Source organism: Lissotriton helveticus, chromosome 4_1, assembly GCF_964261635.1.
Source record: "Lissotriton helveticus chromosome 4_1, aLisHel1.1, whole genome shotgun sequence".
NCBI lineage: Eukaryota > Metazoa > Chordata > Amphibia > Caudata > Salamandridae > Lissotriton > Lissotriton helveticus.
The window spans coordinates 1,029,389,446-1,029,407,296 of NC_136063.1; the positions used below are offsets into that span (position 1 = coordinate 1,029,389,446).

General features: G+C 45.1%; 1 protein-coding gene across 2 annotated transcripts in view; it reads right to left on the reverse strand.

Moving 5' to 3' along the window:
• The window catches only part of ADCY2 (adenylate cyclase 2), a 1,840,236-nt gene that overhangs the window by 291,377 nt on the left and 1,531,008 nt on the right, over positions 1–17,851 (reverse strand). For both annotated transcript variants that reach the window (XM_078687629.1, XM_078687630.1), the window contains exon 16: positions 4,638–4,722. In XM_078687629.1, the coding sequence (XP_078543755.1) occupies positions 4,638–4,722 (85 nt within the window). The remainder of the gene's footprint in view (positions 1–4,637; positions 4,723–17,851) is intronic.

A 17,851-nucleotide genomic window follows, 5' to 3' on the forward strand; every position in this document is an offset into this window, starting at 1 on the left:
AAGAGACCTTCCACTAGACCTGACTATAAAGGCAATAGAGCTTCTTGAACATGTGCACCAATGCATAAGTTGCAGTCTGGTATTCATCTAAAACCTGTACTCATGCTAATGCTGTCATTATTTCTTGGGTGAGTCAGTCCGATGAGCAGAAACGTTTTGGGACTCAGACCAATGAAGCTCAAATTGAACTAGCAACTGGGTTTTTGGATGCCACAGCTTTCAATTCAATATTAAAAACTCAGAGTTTGATTTTGACTATAGCAGTAGCCCGCTATTTGTCAGGGTGGCAGCGGACATTATATCCTCCACCATGATCAGACTCTGCCTGCCACATTTAGAAATAATAGCCGGCCCAATGGTGATCTCTGAGCCTCCAGAAGAACCACTGCTTTGCATTATGGTGGTTCCTCTGAAGACAATGCAAGGTTGGTGTGTGTTAAAAATGGGAGTATCTAGATGGCAGTGGTATGCACCCTGTCCAATTATGGACCTTTCCTTATAGCCTGGGTAAGAGTATTACACACCTAAATAAGCCCTGCTCACCTCCTTGGTAGGTTGGCACGAACAGACAGGCATATCTCAGAGGCAATGTGTGAAGCCTTTGTATATAACACACAGAGTAACACAGTGAAAACTCTACAAATTGACACCACACCAGTTTAGACAAATAAAGTATCGTTATCTAAACCAAACAAGGACAAAACAACAAAAGTTTAACATCACAATGAAAAAAAATACTTTTAAAAGGTTTCAAGCAATTCTGTCCATAGAAATCTATGGTTGCGTGATTTCTTCACAACGTACTCCAAATATGCCAAAATCCACAAGGCAAAAACAGCTGCAGCGGGGGGTAGCATTGGAAAACACAGCGATGTGTAACACCTGAGTCCTAGGGTAGGAGATGTGACAGTTCTGCAGCACGCAGGAGAATTAATGAATTGAATCTGGACTGTATAGGGAAGTGATGTGTCCCGGGTGGTGGGCAGGTGCTGCGTCAGTCTCTTCAGCATGGGGCTGAGCATCAGGAATGTCTCCCACATGGCGGTGCTGCATCAAAAGATTTTGCTGCAAGAGGGGCGAAGCATTGTTTTCTGGATTTCTTCAGTTCTTCATAGCTTTCTGTAGCAGTAACAACATCCAGGGACCCAAAAGGAGTTCAGGAATGTTGTAAGGGTAGTCTTTGTGTCCCCTAGAATTCTGAACAGGAGACAAGCACACACAAGCCCTTGGAGATTCTTTTCATGCAGGTTTCACAGTAAAGTCCAGTCTTTGTCCTCTCCTTGGCAGAAGCAGCAACTCCATGCCGACCCAGTAAAGCAACACAAAGCAAAGGGGCAGTACTCCTCCTAACAGCTCTACAGCTCTTCTCCCTTGGCAGAGGGTACTCTTGATTCCAGAAGTAACCAAACGTTTTGGGGTTTTAGGTCTAATACTTATACCCCCTTTTCCCTTTGTTCAGAAAGTCTTTCTTGCTCAGTAAACCCAGTTCTGTCCTCCCAGGTCCAGTTTCACTACAGGAGGAAGAGCCAGCATTGTGTAGAGCAGTGCAGCCTATTCAGGTGTCAGTGACAACTCAACCCACCACCCATAAATCCTCTTTGCTGGCAAAGTTGAATTCTTCATTATTATTTTAGAAATTCCACTTTTAGAAAGATGGCTTTTCTCTGCTCTTAGCTCTGTGTGCCTGCAGCCTGCAGCTATACTTTGTGTATTCCCGCTAGAGAGCCACACACAAAGGAAGGGTAGGTGAGTGCTTATCCGCATCCTGATGGCTCATCCTGTGTAGGGTGGGAGGGAGGAGCTGACACATGCACCTGAATGGGCAGGGTCCTGTCTCCACAGGAAGAGTTGGTTAACCCCTGGAGGGTGTCTGGAGCCAGGGCAGGAAGGAAGGACCTCTGTGCACTTCAAACCCCCTCTTTGAAGTCACCTCCACTTAAAAGGCACCCCTGGATATAATAATTGGACTTCTGACCCTACCAACGCAGTAGCCTTCTGGACCTGTAGATACTCTGCCAGCAAGAAGGACTGTGGTGCTGCTGAAGGACTGTCACTGTGCTGGACGGCTGCTCTGGAAGTACTGCTCTTCTGCTGTGCTGACCTGCCTGCTGCCATTCTGTCTGGGCAAGATAGACTGGGTCTACACCACTTGAAAACAAGACTTACTCCAAGAGCTGCGAGTGTGAGGCGTGACGACGATGCATCACCCATGAATCCTAAGGACTGAAACCAACTCCTTGCCTCCCTGCTCTTCGCATCTCGCCCTCGATTCTTCCTCCGACCAAGGTACTATTTTCAGAGGGACAAGGTTGACCTCTGTATCTGACCTTCACTCTATTGCACTTGGCTAGAACTTATGAATTTTACCCAGTCAAGCACGACCAGGAAGCACTGGTTGGCACTTTATGCTTTTTGGCACTATGGGGCATATTTACAAAAAAGTAGTGGAGTGCAACGTTAGCCTTCTTGGCTTGGTGTCACACTCTCCACTTCTGAAATGAAGGGCTGCACCATATTTGCAAGAATATAGTGCAGCCTTGTGCTCCCCCTGCGCTGGTGCTAATTTAGCTGCCTAGAGCCAACACAGGCATACTTGCAACATAGTGCAATGGTGCATGCATTCGGAGGAATGATTGTTTATGTGCAGGAAGGTATCCTTTCCTGCACATTAAAAATCTGAAATGGCATCCTGAAACTTCTATGTGTGCTGCTTAATGCAGCACACATAGAAGTTACAAAACATAATTTTAAAAAAATTATATTTTATGTGCAGGAAGGGACACCTGCCTGCTCCTAAACAATCAATGGCATTTTTCTGTTTCTATGTGTGCTGCACAATGCAACACACATGAAAACAGGAAAAACAAGGAGAAATTGAAACGTTCTCCTCGCTGCGTCAGGGTAAGACTAGGTTTCCCGTGGTTTTAATGTTGGCACTGCCCCATATGTAGCCACCCTTGTAGATATGGGGCAGCGGCAAAATCAATGGGTGTTGTGGTGGAACACCCACCACAACACCTATTGCCCACCGCTTTCACACTAAGTATAGTGTGGAAGGGTGCCTTATGCACAAGGCAGCGTTAATCCACGTTAAGTGGCTTAACAATGCCTTGGGAATAAGGCGAAGTCCCTATCGCCACCACAATGTTGAGAAAAGTGACGCTGTGGTGGCGATAGGGCTTGTAAATATGCCCTTATATTTGCAGATATTCGTTAACAATTCATAACTCCGGTTCTACTTATTGGATGTTTGTTGCTTTGCTGACTTTTCGTTCAATAACTTAAGCTCTATTCTTCTAACCAGGTGTGGTATATTTTTGTGTTTTTTTAACTGGTTTACTGTTTTAAGTGTTGCAAGAATGCATTACACATTGTCTCTTAAGTTAAGCCTGCCTGCTCTGTGCCAAGCTACCAGAGGGTGAACACAGGGTAATTATGGTGTGTATTTGACTTACCCTGACTAGTATTGTGATCCCTACTCGGACAGGGTGCACAACTCTGCTAATAAAAGACTCAGGAAATAGCATCATGTTAAACTTTTAAATATAATAAAATAAATAATGGCCACAAAATATTATCTCCCTTCTGGTATGACAAATATGGCATATAAAAGGAGGCAAGATAAAGGATTTTGTTTATGCACACTCTCTGCAATTCATAATGTATTGCCATAGTGAAATGTATTGAAGCTTTGAGCTAATCATACATAAAGCATGATGTTTGATGTGCATGAGCGGGATCTCTCCTTATTTAAAAGTGACAGTAAATGCATATGAGTGGTCAGAAAAATAAGACATCTTATAACAAATATTTCATTAAATGCTATGTAAGACTGACTGTGAGGAATTGGATTATTTGTTGACGGGAGTGTGAGCCCTTCTCAAGAAACAGCCACTATCCTTGTCAGGGTGAACCACAAACAGTCACTAAAATAATCTGTGCTTAAACCTCTGGTAGCTTGATACAAATGCATTCAAGCTTAACTTGATGTCAATGTGTATTTATGCAGCACACAAACAGCAATAAAGTGAAAACACAACAAACATAAAAATCTCACACCAATTTAAAATAAAATAGAGTAAAATGTAATATATTATTTGACAGCAGACAGCAAAACCGCACAAATCCAAACAGTAGAACCAGAGACATAGAGAATTCTTCAAATACACACAGGGCAGCATTTTGCCACCCATCTTTGATGCGCCCCTCACCTTTCCTAACACCCCAGACTTCATGGACATTTTTGTATTTATTATCAGCACTTCCATTGCTGTGGATGCATAACCTTTTGCCTTCATATGGCTGACTTGTTTTCCCCTCATCTTCTGCTTGCAGACGGCAGAGTTTCGATTCACTCATCAGAGGTAAAGAAAACTCAAATACGAATACAAAAAATCGAATTGTACCGTGTCAAATGTGTGTGTGTGTGGGGGGGGGGTGTTTAGAGGAATGTTCTAAATACATTACAATTGTATTGCATTTCTACATTTGTGAAATATGTAAAGAAATGGTTGGGTAATTCATAGGCTGATCTAGTTTGGGCATTAACACTCATGCAATCTACAGTTTGTCTGTTGCTCAAGCATCTATGCATATAACATTTTGTCCAACAGTTGATAAAAAAATAATTTCTTTACCTGTCTTCCCAAGACTAACAGTGTGATGAAGAATATAAAAAGTGATACTGATCCCATCATTTTTAGGTCCTTGAAAACTCCAGGCCTGAAAAAGAAAAGAAAAAATATGTTTACAGTTTTTTATCCTTTGACCATAAATCGCCTGCATAATTTCTGAGACTTTTGACAAAGGGAGATGTTTGGTTGGGGCTGTTGTCACTGCTGAAAACTATCTCGTTTTTTATTCTTCCTGGGAGAATGCATTTGATATATTTAATTGGATAATATTAACACCTATTATGTACAACAGCACCACAGTTCAATAAAAGCAGTAGAAAAATACATGTTGCTACAATTAGCATCATCAGAACTGCGGTCTTTTATTAACACTGGTGAAAATTAAAATAGAAATCCAACAATGCCTGCAAACATACTCGCACAGAATTTACCACACAGAATTCAACAATAGTCAATGTAATTTATCTCGTGCAATGCCCTTGCTGGGATTGCCATTCACTGGAACAGTTAAATATATTTTCTGCAGTTTTCGTTTCTTGATTGTATTAAAATGTTCAGTAGTAATTGGCTAGCTAGTGTATATGACCATAGTTTGGACTTTATTCGTGTATCTGATTACCCCAGCATTTTCCTCAGAGTATTCCTTGAGCTTATCCGATTAGGCCTTTGTTGGGCAAGAGTCCTTTAACAGCCTCTTCAGCTTGCCTCGGTGGCGCTTTGTTTCTATGGAGATCTGTTATTTTGCTTACCAGTGGCTGGACATTTTTGGAGTTGACCGGATCCTACCAGATTGCACATTAACTTGGCCTGTTTTTCTCAGTGGAATCGACTGGGTGTGCTCACATTTTATCTGTGACCGAAAAGTTGCCCTATTTTGCTGCTGATCCACGCGGGCCCCTTATTAGCCTTTGACGGAGGTCGTAGTGACACATAGCAACCATAGTCTGTGTGACAAGCCAGGTTTTCTGTGCTGTATTTTTTTCTTTTCTTTCACCGATTTCCACGTTATCAGATTCCATGTGCATTAAAAATCAAATGGCATCATTAACTTGGAGGTCTCAGGATACTTCCCTGGTGATCTTGTAGCTGTGATTGTGACTTTCACGAAGATGGATTTTATTTACAGTATCTTTTCCTACTATGCTATGTGCTCGGATGTCATTTAGGGATCGCCAAGGGTTGCACCTGCGGCCCCTGCATTCCCCCTGGTAACCCCAGGCACTGCATTTGCGACCCCTGGCTTCAGAAGTACAAAATCAGTGCCAGAAACATAGTGCCAGTGTTGTTCTTAATGACATCGATATATACCTTTGACCAAATATGGACCCTTGCTTCTAAGTCAGGGAAAGGGGATTACACTTCTGGGTAACCCCTGCTCACCCCTTGGTAGCTTGGCACGAGCAGACAGGCTCATCTCAGAGGCAGTGTGTTAAGCATTTGTGAACACATACAGTAATACAGTGAAAACACTACAGATGGACACCACACAGGTTTTATAAAAATAAGTATTCTTTATATAGACTTATAACAAGAGCATAAACAACAAAAATCCACAATACCGTTCTCAATAATAATTCCTCTAGCAACAGATAACCCCAACTGGAGCTATCACAGCGTGAAGGTCAAAGAAATCCCAGAGTACGGCGCCGACCGCGAGGTGCGCGGCGTTGGGCCGGAGTCAAAACAGACCCAGAGAGAACAGTACCTGGAAAACGTGAAAACAAAGACAGCTCATGGCATCGGGCGGTGCAGAGTCGTTGGTGTGTTGCGGCGTTGGTTCCTTGCTTCGGGGTAGATGATGCATCGGTGTCCTAGATGCTTGGGCAGGCAGGAAAGGCGTGGGTTCCTGACCGAAAAGGAGGTGACGTCACGATGGCACCGAAACCACGGCTCCGTACGATGTCACAATGTCAATGGATTCTTAACCACCCACGTCGACGTTCAGCTCCGCATGATGTCGGCTTTGTAGTCAATGCGGCACAGCAGTAGGCATCGGGCCGGCCTCGCAAGTCTGAGCAGCACTCACGGCTATGTCAGGCTTACGATGTCGTTCGCTGGCGTAGATGCGGCCGGCGTCGGGTCTACGTTGCAAGTCAGAGCAGAGCTCGAGGCTTTGATGCAGATGAAGGCATCGCTCGCCGGCATCGGTGTTGCAGAATTCCTTCTGTAGCATCTAGAACAGCAAGTTCCAGATGCAGGCAAACAGAAGCTGTGAAATCTGCTACCCTGAGACTTCGGTCAGGAGGCAAGCTCAAATCAAGCCCTTGGAGTGATATTCTGCAATATGGTGAAAGTCCTTTAGAAGTTCCTTCTCCTCTCCTTGACACTGAAGACACCACTGTAGGCCAACCCAGCAACACAGCACACTGGTGGGGGCGGTACAACTCCTACAGCTTCCTTGGTTCTTCTCCTTGGCAGAGGTTCAACTTGTTCTTCCAGAAGTGATCTAAAATCTTGGGGTCTGGCTCCCCATATTTATACTAGCAAATTCTTTGTCGTCTGAAGGCAGAGGGTCCTGTACCCAGTCTAAACCAGTTCTGTGCAGTCCTGGAGCACTTTGTTTACATGACTCCTGCTTTCCTTTGGCAGGGTGGGACAGGGTCATCAGACACACCACAGGAGGTGGAGCCAGCATTGTGGAAGGTAGGCAAAGCCCTATTCAGACCCAGGTGCTACTCCTCCCACCCATCTACATGCAGATAGGTCTATTCAGCCTTGTGCTGACTCACCCTGTCTCCTGGAATCCCCCAAATACTGACACTCACAAAACCAGACACACAATCCACAAGCTAGCAGGGGCAGGCTGGATGTTTAGGCAAGAAAATACCTACTTTCTAAAAGTGGTATTTTCAAACACAGAATGTTAAAATATGTAGTTTATCATTCTGAGTTCAGGCATACTAAATTAGAATTTCTACCATGTTCCCTGGGTCAGTTAGGATTATACAATGTTATAATCAACCTTCCCATTCTGGCCTATGGGGAACAGGTAGCCTTGCAATAGTGAAAAACGAAAATGCTGTAATTCACTATTAGAACATGCCACACACACCAGGGCATGGCCTATCTTATACTTTCAATGCACCCTGCCCTTGGGCCTACCTTAGTGGTGTCTGATATGAAGAAAAGGGAAGGTTTAGGGACTGGCAAGTGGGTGCACTTGCCAAGTCGACATGGCAGAACTAGACTGCACACAGGCCTGAGACACACTTTACAAGCTGGTTCTGTGGGTGGCACAACCAGTGCTGCAAGCCCACCAGCAGCATTTTTTTACAGGCCCTGGGCACACATGGTGCACTGTACTAGGGTCTGACAAGTAAATCAAATAACCAAATCCTGGAGTCACTAATCAATACATCAATTTAACATAAGGAACACTTGCACTGTGGCACAATAGCAGTGGCACAGTGCCGAAAGGCAACTAAACCAGCTAAACATATTAAAAACAGAGGAGGCAATCAGTAAAAAATGGAAGGGAGACTAACGCCAATGATACCAGGTCTAACACGTGTCCCCTCCAGCTGAAATGTGGGGAGAACTACCCTTCCCCTTGGGAGTTCTCTTTACTAAGGCAGAAAAATCTGGACAGACCATCAGTATTGACGTGTTCTGTACCAGGGATGTGTACCACCGTAAAGTCCATCCCCTGTCGGGAAATGGGCCACCTCAACTACTTTGGGTTCTCACCCCTCATCTGCATCAACCATCTGAGGGGCCTGTGGTCTGTCTGAGCCCAAAAGTCAGTCCCAAACAGGTATGGTCTCAACTTCTTCAGTGCCCAGACCCCAGCAAATGCCTCACGCTCAATTGCACTCCACCTTTGTTCCCGTGGAAGTAACATCCTATTGATGAAGGCTACAGGTTGGTCTAGGTCCACCTCATTAATCTGTGAAAGAACAGCCCCACACCATGCTCTGAAGCATCTGTTTGGACAAACAATTCCTTTGAGAAGTTGGGCGCCTGAACATGGGTGCTGTGCACATGACAGTCTTCAGGGCGTCAAAAGCCTTCTGACAGGTGTCAGTCCAGTTTACTTCCTTGAATTGCTTCTGGGAAGTCAGCTTAGTCAAGGGTGCAACAATGTTGCCATACCCCTTAACAAACCTCCTGTAGTACCCTGTGAGTCCTAAATAGTCTCTCACTTGTGTCTGAGTTTTTGGGGGTTCCCATGCCAGGATGGTATCAATCTTGGGTTGTAGGGGCGCTACCTGGGAACTCCCCACCTGGTGCCCCAAGTAGACCACAGAACCCTGCCCTATCTGGCACTTACTCACCTTGATCGTGAGGCCTGCCTTGCACAGTGCCATCAACACTTCCCAGAGGTGGCCCAGGTGTTCTTCCCCACTGTGCTGAACACTGCAATGTCATCCAGGTAGGCGCACAGAAATCCTCCGGTCCAGCCAACACCTGGTTGACCAACCTCTGAAAGGTGGCAGAGGCATTCTTCATCCCAAAGGGCATAACCTGGAATTGGTAGTGCCCATCTGGTGTGGAGAATGCTGACCTCTCTTTGGCCCCATCAGTCAAGGCGATCTGCCAATACCCAGACTTCAAATCAAACGTCCTGAGGTACCGTGCAGCCCCGAAACGGTCAATGAGCTCATCAGCTCTGGGGATGGGGTGCGCATCAGTCCTAGTGACGTAATTGAGTCCTCGGTAGGTCACACAGAACCAGAGTTGGGGTGTAGCACCAGGCGCAGCAGCCTTTGGGACCAAGACCACTTGGCTGACCCAAGGACTGTTGAAGGACTCAATCACCCCTAAGGCAAACATCATGGAGACATCCTCCTTGATGTAAGCTCGGACCCTGTCAGTCACTCTGTAAGCCTTGTGCTTCACAGGAGGACTGTCCCCAGTGTCCACATCATGGACGCCACACACAGTGACACCAGGAACCAGGGAAAACAAATCAGAGAATTGCCTCAACAGTTGGCGACAATCTTGCTGCTGTTCAAGGGTCAGTGTGGCAGAGAGGCTGACACCATTCACTGACCCATCTTGCTCTGTTGCATACAGGAGTTCAGGAAGAGGCTGGATCTCCTCCTCCATTCCATCATCTGTCGCTAGGAGCAGGCCCACATTGGACCTTTCTAAGTGGAGCTTCAGGTGGTTAACATGCAGAACCCATAAAGGGCTCCTAGGAGACCGCAAGTTCACCAAATAGGTAACATCACTCTTGCGCTCCACCACCTCAAATGGTCCGGTCCACCTGTCCTGGAGCGCACAAGGCTGTACAGGGGACATGACCCAAATTTTCTGTCCAGGTTGAAGCTCAATCAGAGTGGCATTCTGATCGTACCACCGCTTCATCTATTCCTGGCTGGCTTCCAGATTCGCTTGGGCGAGTTGTCTGAATCGCTGAGTCTGGTTCCTGAAGGCCAGCATGTAACTGTATACATCCGGGGGAGGTTTCCTGTGAGATTGCTCCCAGCCTTCCTTGACCAGACTCTAAGGACTCTTACCGGGTGTCCATACAGCAGTTCAAAGGGGCTGAACCATAAGGACTTCTGTGGCACCTCACAGTAAGCAAAAAGAAGGCATGGAAAGAGGACGTCCCACTTATGCCTCATAGGTTACTCAAGACTCATTATCATGCCTTTAAGGGTCCGGTTGAATCTCTCAACCAGCCCATTACCTTGGGGGTGGTTAAGGAGTGGTGAACTTGTATGTAACACATCACTCCTGCCACAGGGACTTCATATAATTAGATATGAATTTGGTACCATGGTCTGACACCACCTCTCTGGGGAACCCCACATGGGCGAAAATCCCCATCAGTGCACGTCCCATCACGGGGGCTGTCACTATCTTGAGCGGGATAGCTTCTGGGTACCGGGTAGCATGGTCCACCAAGACCAGGATAAACCTGTTGCCCATGGCTGTCTTGACATTGTGGGGCCAAGGGAGGGTTCCTCAAGGGAGTGAAGGGGCCCAGGTGGAAGGGGGGGGTGGGGCGGGGGGCACTTGGGGGGGTGCAGGGGGAAAAATGGAAAAATACTCATCTCACTTTAGGATTTTGGTTTATGGACAACTGACTCTAGGTCAAAGAACTCAGAAGATATGGCGGGAGTAGTGACTCAGGGTAGGAAGAAAAGCTTTGTCTCTTGGAATGTTAATGGAATGAGGTGCCCTAGGCGACAGAGATTAGTAATGAAGTACTTAGAACTCTCTGAGGCAGAGATATGTATTCTGCAAGAGACACATTTGACCGCTGAGGAAGCTAGAAATCTGTTTACAAACACTTTTTGGGTTGAGAGCTTTTGCGTCTCCGGTCAAATATCTAATACTCCTGGAGTTGCAATTCTAATAAAACGGGGGTCAGCGTGTCCCATAAAGTCTTTTCAGACAGACCAAACTGGGAGGTGGGTCATCGCGCATTTGGATCTGGAAGGTATGGATTTGGTCTGTGCGTCCTTCTATGGCCCTAATGTGGATGATCCAACATACATTTCTAAACTTTATTCAAAGTTAACTTTGGAAAATCTCCCCATAATTATAGGGGGGGACTTCAATGTCCTCCTTGACCCTATTAAAGATAGGTCAAATCAGTGCCATTATATAGGGGCACCCCATATACGGCGTGCAATGAAAAATCTGATGCATGATATAGGGCTGGTAGATGTCTGGAGAGAGGTGATGGGTGAGGCTGCTGGATTTACGTTTTATAGTAAAAAACATCATCACTTTTCAAGGATTGATTATATACTCATGAGTAGAGATTTTTTGTCTAAAACTACTGCTATTTCTATCCTTCCCAGTCACCTCTCGGATCACACCCCTGTTTTATTTTCATGCAAAAGAACAATGAAAGTAGCTGAGACGAGATGGACTCTTAATAGGAGAATGTTAACTGACCCTGAAATTATCTTGGCCATCAAAGCCTCCTCTTTGGAGTTCTTTGAGATTAACATCGGCTCAACATCTATAGGAGTTGTATGGGATGCCTTTAAGGCCAATCTTAGAGGTAGGCTACACGGTCTTATATCCTCTAAAAACAAAATTGAAGCCTGTGAGTTAAAACTGAGAGAAGACAAAATTAAGAAGTTAGAAGTGGATCTTCACCCGAAAGGGTTGGCAAAATACAGGAGGATCTTGAGATAGCTAGGTTGGACTATAGAGGTAAGTTAGACGAGAAGTGTAGGGCCCAATGGTTTCATTAAAATATGGAGAGCTTTGAATACGGCGAGAAGGCTGGTGCCTTGTTGGCATGGAAGGCCAGAACGGATCGTACTAAAAATGATATAAGCGAGCTAGTGATCAATGACAGTGGAGACAAATCGAGATATATAGAGGACATAAAGAACTGCCTTTTCTCTCTCTTCACAGATCTCTATAAAGAGGATTTGAAACCCTCAAAAAATCAAATCCAGACCTGGCTGAGCACCAAATCATTATCGTCCTTAACGCAGGAGGGAAGAGACCTTTTGGACTCCCCGATCTCATTGGAGGAAATTAAAATGCAAATAAAATTATCAACAAAAATAGGAAAACAGCAGTTCTGGACGCCCTCCCGAACGAAATATACAACTTTGGGCGCTCTATTTCAATCAATCTATAGTCCATCTGGGGAAATACCAAGTTCATGGCGAGAGGAGACCATAGTATTAATACCTAAGCCGGGGAAGGATCCGTTGAGGGCTGACTCTTATCGGCCAATCTCCCTGCTAAATTCCGACTATAAAATCTTTATGGGTATTTTGGCAGGGAGATTGGCCAAACTGGCCCCTGGGTTGGTAAGTTCCGATCAAAAGGGGTTCATCAGTGGCCGTTTTATTGAGGAACAGACTCAGCTCTTCATTGGTAAGATCGATCTGGCCATTGTAAGATCTGAACCCTTGGCGGTAATCGCTCTAGATGCCGGCAAGGCGTTCGATAGGGTTAGTTGGTCCTATCTTTGGGAGGTTTTGGAGGCTATGGGCATGGGCCCTGTGTATATCCATATGCTCAAACAATGCTATCAGGGAGCCTCTGCAAAAAATTTGGTAAATGGGACGCTTACTTCTAGCGTTGAGATTCAGAGGGGAACCAGGCAGGGTTGCCCCATCTCTCCCCTCCTCTTCAACATATACATAGAGCCGTTGGCTCAGGCAATAAAGCTTGACGACCGGATTCAGCCCTTTAAATCTCAGCAGTATACACTAAAACTAGCATTATATGCGGACTATATTATCCTTTATACTAGCGATCCAGTAGTAACAATGCCAAGGGTGGAGGCCCTCTTGGGGGAGTTTGGCTCAGTTTCCGGATATCTAGCCAACTCCTCCAAGGCGGAGGTAATGTTCTGGAATATAACACACTGGACGGGACAGACCAGCAAAGAGTTCAAATACCTCGGCATTACCATAGTTAGTGATTTGGATAGAATTGCCCCCTTGAATTTGAAAAGAGTAATTCATGAATTGGATCGTCTGTTTGTAAGGTGGAAAAATCTCCCTTTGACTATTTTGGCAAGGTGAATTTAGTTAAAATGACTGTCCTCCCTAAGTTAACATACATTTTTAATGCTGTCCCTCTGAGGTTTCCTCAACATGACATCTCCAAAATACAGGGCAAGATCGGGAGTTTTATTTGGGGAGACAAGGAAGTGAGATTATCTTGGAAGAAATTGAGGCGGAGGTTGCTTAAAGGTGGGTTAGCCCTTCCGGATATTAGTTGGTACCTGGTGGCATTTCAATTTAAATACATCGGGATGCTTCTAATAAAACTTATAACTTCATCTTGGGGGTTTCTTCTCAGGGAGCTGACAAGCAATGTTGAAGGGGGCTGTACAGAAGGGTTTCTTTATAAATTCGGAGCACAACATTTTTTCAAGAAGGTGCGCCTGAAGGTCCTGAAGAACGCACTAGAAATCTGGTGCAAAGTAAGGACTAGGTGCAAGATAGGGTACTATTCTGACCACGCCCCCATTTGGGATTCCCCGGGGGACCCTTCCTTGCCTTAAAGATGGTTTGGCTGCCCCTGGTAGGGAGGCAGGAGTTCTCATTTGGTCAGATCTTGGAGACTTTAACGGGGTGTATCCGGGGGAAGTACTGAAAGCTAAGACAGGCCCTAGGTTCTCCAAATTCAAGTTTTTACAACTGAAATCCTGGTTAGAGGCAGAGAGTGGGGGTATAATGGGAGATTGGGAAACCGAGCACCTCTTTATGTCAGATCATCGGATTAAGAGAGAGGTATCAACTTGGTGCAAGGTATTGGTTGAAGCAGATGACAAAGATATTCCATCTCAGGCTTTGGTGTGGAGACAATCTCCCTTTGAATCTATAATAGAGGAGTTATTAGAGTCTTCCTTAAACCTTCTATATAAATATACCAAATCTGCCAGCCTAAAGAAAAACCATTTCTTTGCAACTAATCGTATCTATTACACTCCAGCTAAAATAGCAAAATGTGCACCAATCCTGAGCTGAAATGTTACAGATGTATGGCCCCCAAAGCAAATGACATCCACGTTTTTTTTGAATTTGCAAAGCTGGTAACATTTTGGGAAGGGGTTGGAGGCTACCTGCGCAGGATCTTCGGTATAAACATCATGGTTAACGGGACTCTAGTCTTTGTTGCTGACGACCGCTCATCAACAAAAGATCTAGCAGCAAGGGATAGAGGACTCTTACTGTGTTTAATCCTATTAGCGCGCAGGGAGATCTGCCTGAAATGGAAAGACCCCAACCCCCTAAGAATGGAGGATTGGCTGAACTCTGCATTTGCGATGGCTCGCCTTGATATGGCCAGTGCTGGTAACGTCCTAAATAGCCTTTGGCAACCTCTTATCACCATGGGCAGAGATCTGAGACTGTGTGGATATTGAAATGTGAAGGCCCTCAGTCCTATGATTACACCTTAAAACTTCAATACAAGGAGTTGGTCTGGGGACCTAAGCATCCGCAGTCGGCCGGAGGGAGCCTAGGTCCATAATAACGGCTGTACCACTCTGCATAGTGCTTAAAGGTGAGAAGAGGACAAAAAAAATGTAAAAAAATAAAAATAAAAAAAAGACTGATTTGCATATGGCTGGGTCCAAACTGGAATGGCCTGGTGAGCAAAAAAACTATGGATTTCGGCCCAGATCTCTGTACTGGGGTGAATGTATGACATTGTTCTGCATTCTGTCCATCAACTGTTGTTTTTGCATTTGTCACCCCGAGTGGGATGGGTAGCACAGATTGTGAGTCCCGTGCTCTCCATGCCACTGGAATTAAGCTATGCTGGCTGATGGGGACTGAAAGCCCGAAACCGGTTCTCGGATGCTTGTTTCCAGTCCAGGGAGGACCTGGCTTGGCACTTCAGGCTGGACTGTTCCCATGGGGCACAGGGTCAAGACTGATTTGCATATGGCTGGGTTCAAACTGGAATGACATGGTGAGCAAAACAACTATGGATTTCGGCCCAGATCTCTGTACTGGGGTGAATGTATGACATTGTTCTGCATTCTGTCCATCAACTGTTGTTTTTGCATTTGTCACCCCGAGTGGGACGGGTATGCTCAGACATGAGTCCTGTGCTCTCCATGCCACTGGAATCAAGCTATCCTGGCTGAGGAGGGCTGAACGCCCGAAACCGGTCCTAGGATGCTTGTTTCCAGTCCAGGGAGGACCTGGCTTGGCAGTTCAGGCTGGACTTTTCCCATGGGGCACAGGGTCAAGACTGATTTGCATATGGCTGGGTTCAAACTGGAATGGCATGGTGAGCAAAAAAAAGATGGATTTCGGCCCAGATCTCTGTACTGGGGTGAATGTATGACATTGTTCTGCATTCTGTCCATCGACTGTATCCATCGTTCTGCATTCTGTCCATCAACTGTTGTTTTTGCATTTGTCACCCCGAGTGGGATGGGTAGCACAGATTGTGAGTCCCGTGCTCTCCATGCCACTGGAATTAAGCTATGCTGGCTGATGGGGACTGAAAGCCCGAAACCGGTTCTCGGATGCTTGTTTCCAGTCCAGGGAGGACCTGGCTTGGCACTTCAGGCTGGACTGTTCCCATGGGGCACAGGGTCAAGACTGATTTGCATATGGCTGGGTTCAAACTGGAATGACATGGTGAGCAAAACAACTATGGATTTCGGCCCAGATCTCTGTACTGGGGTGAATGTATGACATTGTTCTGCATTCTGTCCATCAACTGTTGTTTTTGCATTTGTCACCCCGAGTGGGACGGGTATGCTCAGACATGAGTCCTGTGCTCTCCATGCCACTGGAATCAAGCTATCCTGGCTGAGGAGGGCTGAACGCCCGAAACCGGTCCTAGGATGCTTGTTTCCAGTCCAGGGAGGACCTGGCTTGGCAGTTCAGGCTGGACTTTTCCCATGGGGCACAGGGTCAAGACTGATTTGCATATGGCTGGGTTCAAACTGGAATGGCATGGTGAGCAAAAAAAAGATGGATTTCGGCCCAGATCTCTGTACTGGGGTGAATGTATGACATTGTTCTGCATTCTGTCCATCGACTGTTGTTTTTGCATCTACCACAACAAAATAGCACTCAATATTTTCCACAAATGCTCTACTCACAGATTACCCCTTTCAGGACCCTGCTTTCATAGTTTGGTGATAAAAGATGTTCTGAGCAAGAACTGCCTTAACGTACCACCTAGAACATGAAGTTGCAGTAGTTGAAAATGTTTTGTGATCCGGCCCAGGATGTTGAAAGAGCATGAGAAGCCTAGTTTGACGAGGGCTAGACTGGGAAGCAAAAGCAACTCTGACAAAAATGTTGAAACCAGTTCTGCTACATTCCTCCACACACTCATCTTTCTCTTCCCTCTCTGTCCTCTTTCTCTCTCCTGAAACCTACCTTCCTCGCTCATTCCAGCAGGAATTACATGGGGAAAGATGGATAAAGTGACAGAGGCTCCAGACCTTACAACATTGGTAAATGCATTAGGTTTCACCTATGGAATTAATAATAAGCAGTGTTTTGTTGTAAGTTGTAGCTTCCTGAGTAGTTGTAGAATATAAGTTACAGAAAGTCTGTTAAAGTGTTATGACTTATTTATGTAGAAAAAGGCAATATTTTCTGCTTTTTTTTAGTGGTATAGCGTGGGTAAGTGGTAGCAAAATGTACGGAAAGAAAGAATTAATAGAATTAATTGTTGTAATAGCAATATTATGTGTTTAGAGGAGTTATGACAACTTTTGGACCAGTGCCACTGCGCCTGCTGCACTATTGAAATCAGGACTCTAGTGCTTGCTAGATAACTGCACTTATGACAGCCTGCTTAGTTGTATAATGTAGCAATATTAGGTGTTTAGTGGAGTTATGACAACTTTTGGGCCTGGTGCCACTGCACCTGCTGCCCAATTGAAATCATGGCCCTGTTGTCTGGAAGTTAACCACACTCGTGACTGCCTGTTTAGAAGTAAAATATAGGAATTTTTCGTGTTTAGTGGAGTACTGACAACTTTTTAGACCTGGTGCCACTGCACAGTTGTCTGCAAGTTAAGTGCATTTGTGGCTGCATGTTTAGTAATAAAATATAGCATTGTTCTTGTATATTACCTGTATTTTTAACACGCAATGTTTATTACAACATTTAGAATTCGATAATAAAGACCAAATAAATTAAGTTGAAAAAAATCAATTCTGTAATGCCTACAAAGAGCAAAGAAAGGTACAGAGGCATGAATAGGAAATGCCACAAATGTTCTAAGACTAAGCATCTGCTTTACACAACTAAGTAATAAAAAGCAAGTATTCTGGCATGCTGTTAGTAGCTGCCTTTCTTTTCTGTGGGAGGAGCTCTTGTCTTGATAGTGAATGGGGCTTAAACAGTGTGAACAGTTTTAGTAGACGTATCCTAAGTGTGTGCAGCCATGGGAAGTTAAAAAAAAGTTACACCCATAAAAGTAAAAGTACATTCTTTATTGTTTGATTATTTAAAATCTTACAATATTTCCAGTACCACCCATAAGCAAATGAACACAGTAATTCGGTTTTTCAGAACTGATAAGAGCCCCCTCTTAATATATGTTAAATACAAAAGCTTTCACAAGCACAGCACAAGCGGTGTGCAGGCGAAACCTAAACACAGGCCCCCAAAGCTCCAGCCCACTGTGGAAATGCCCAGTGGAAAAGGCAGGCAGTCCAGGCTGACCAAACTTTTTAAGAGATTGCTCTTTCGCCTAGTCATTCTCACAGGATTCTTGTCAGTCAATCGCCTTAAAATGCTGAACAAGCAAAGATCCGTGTGAAAAATGCTCAATTTGTTGAGGAAAATGTATC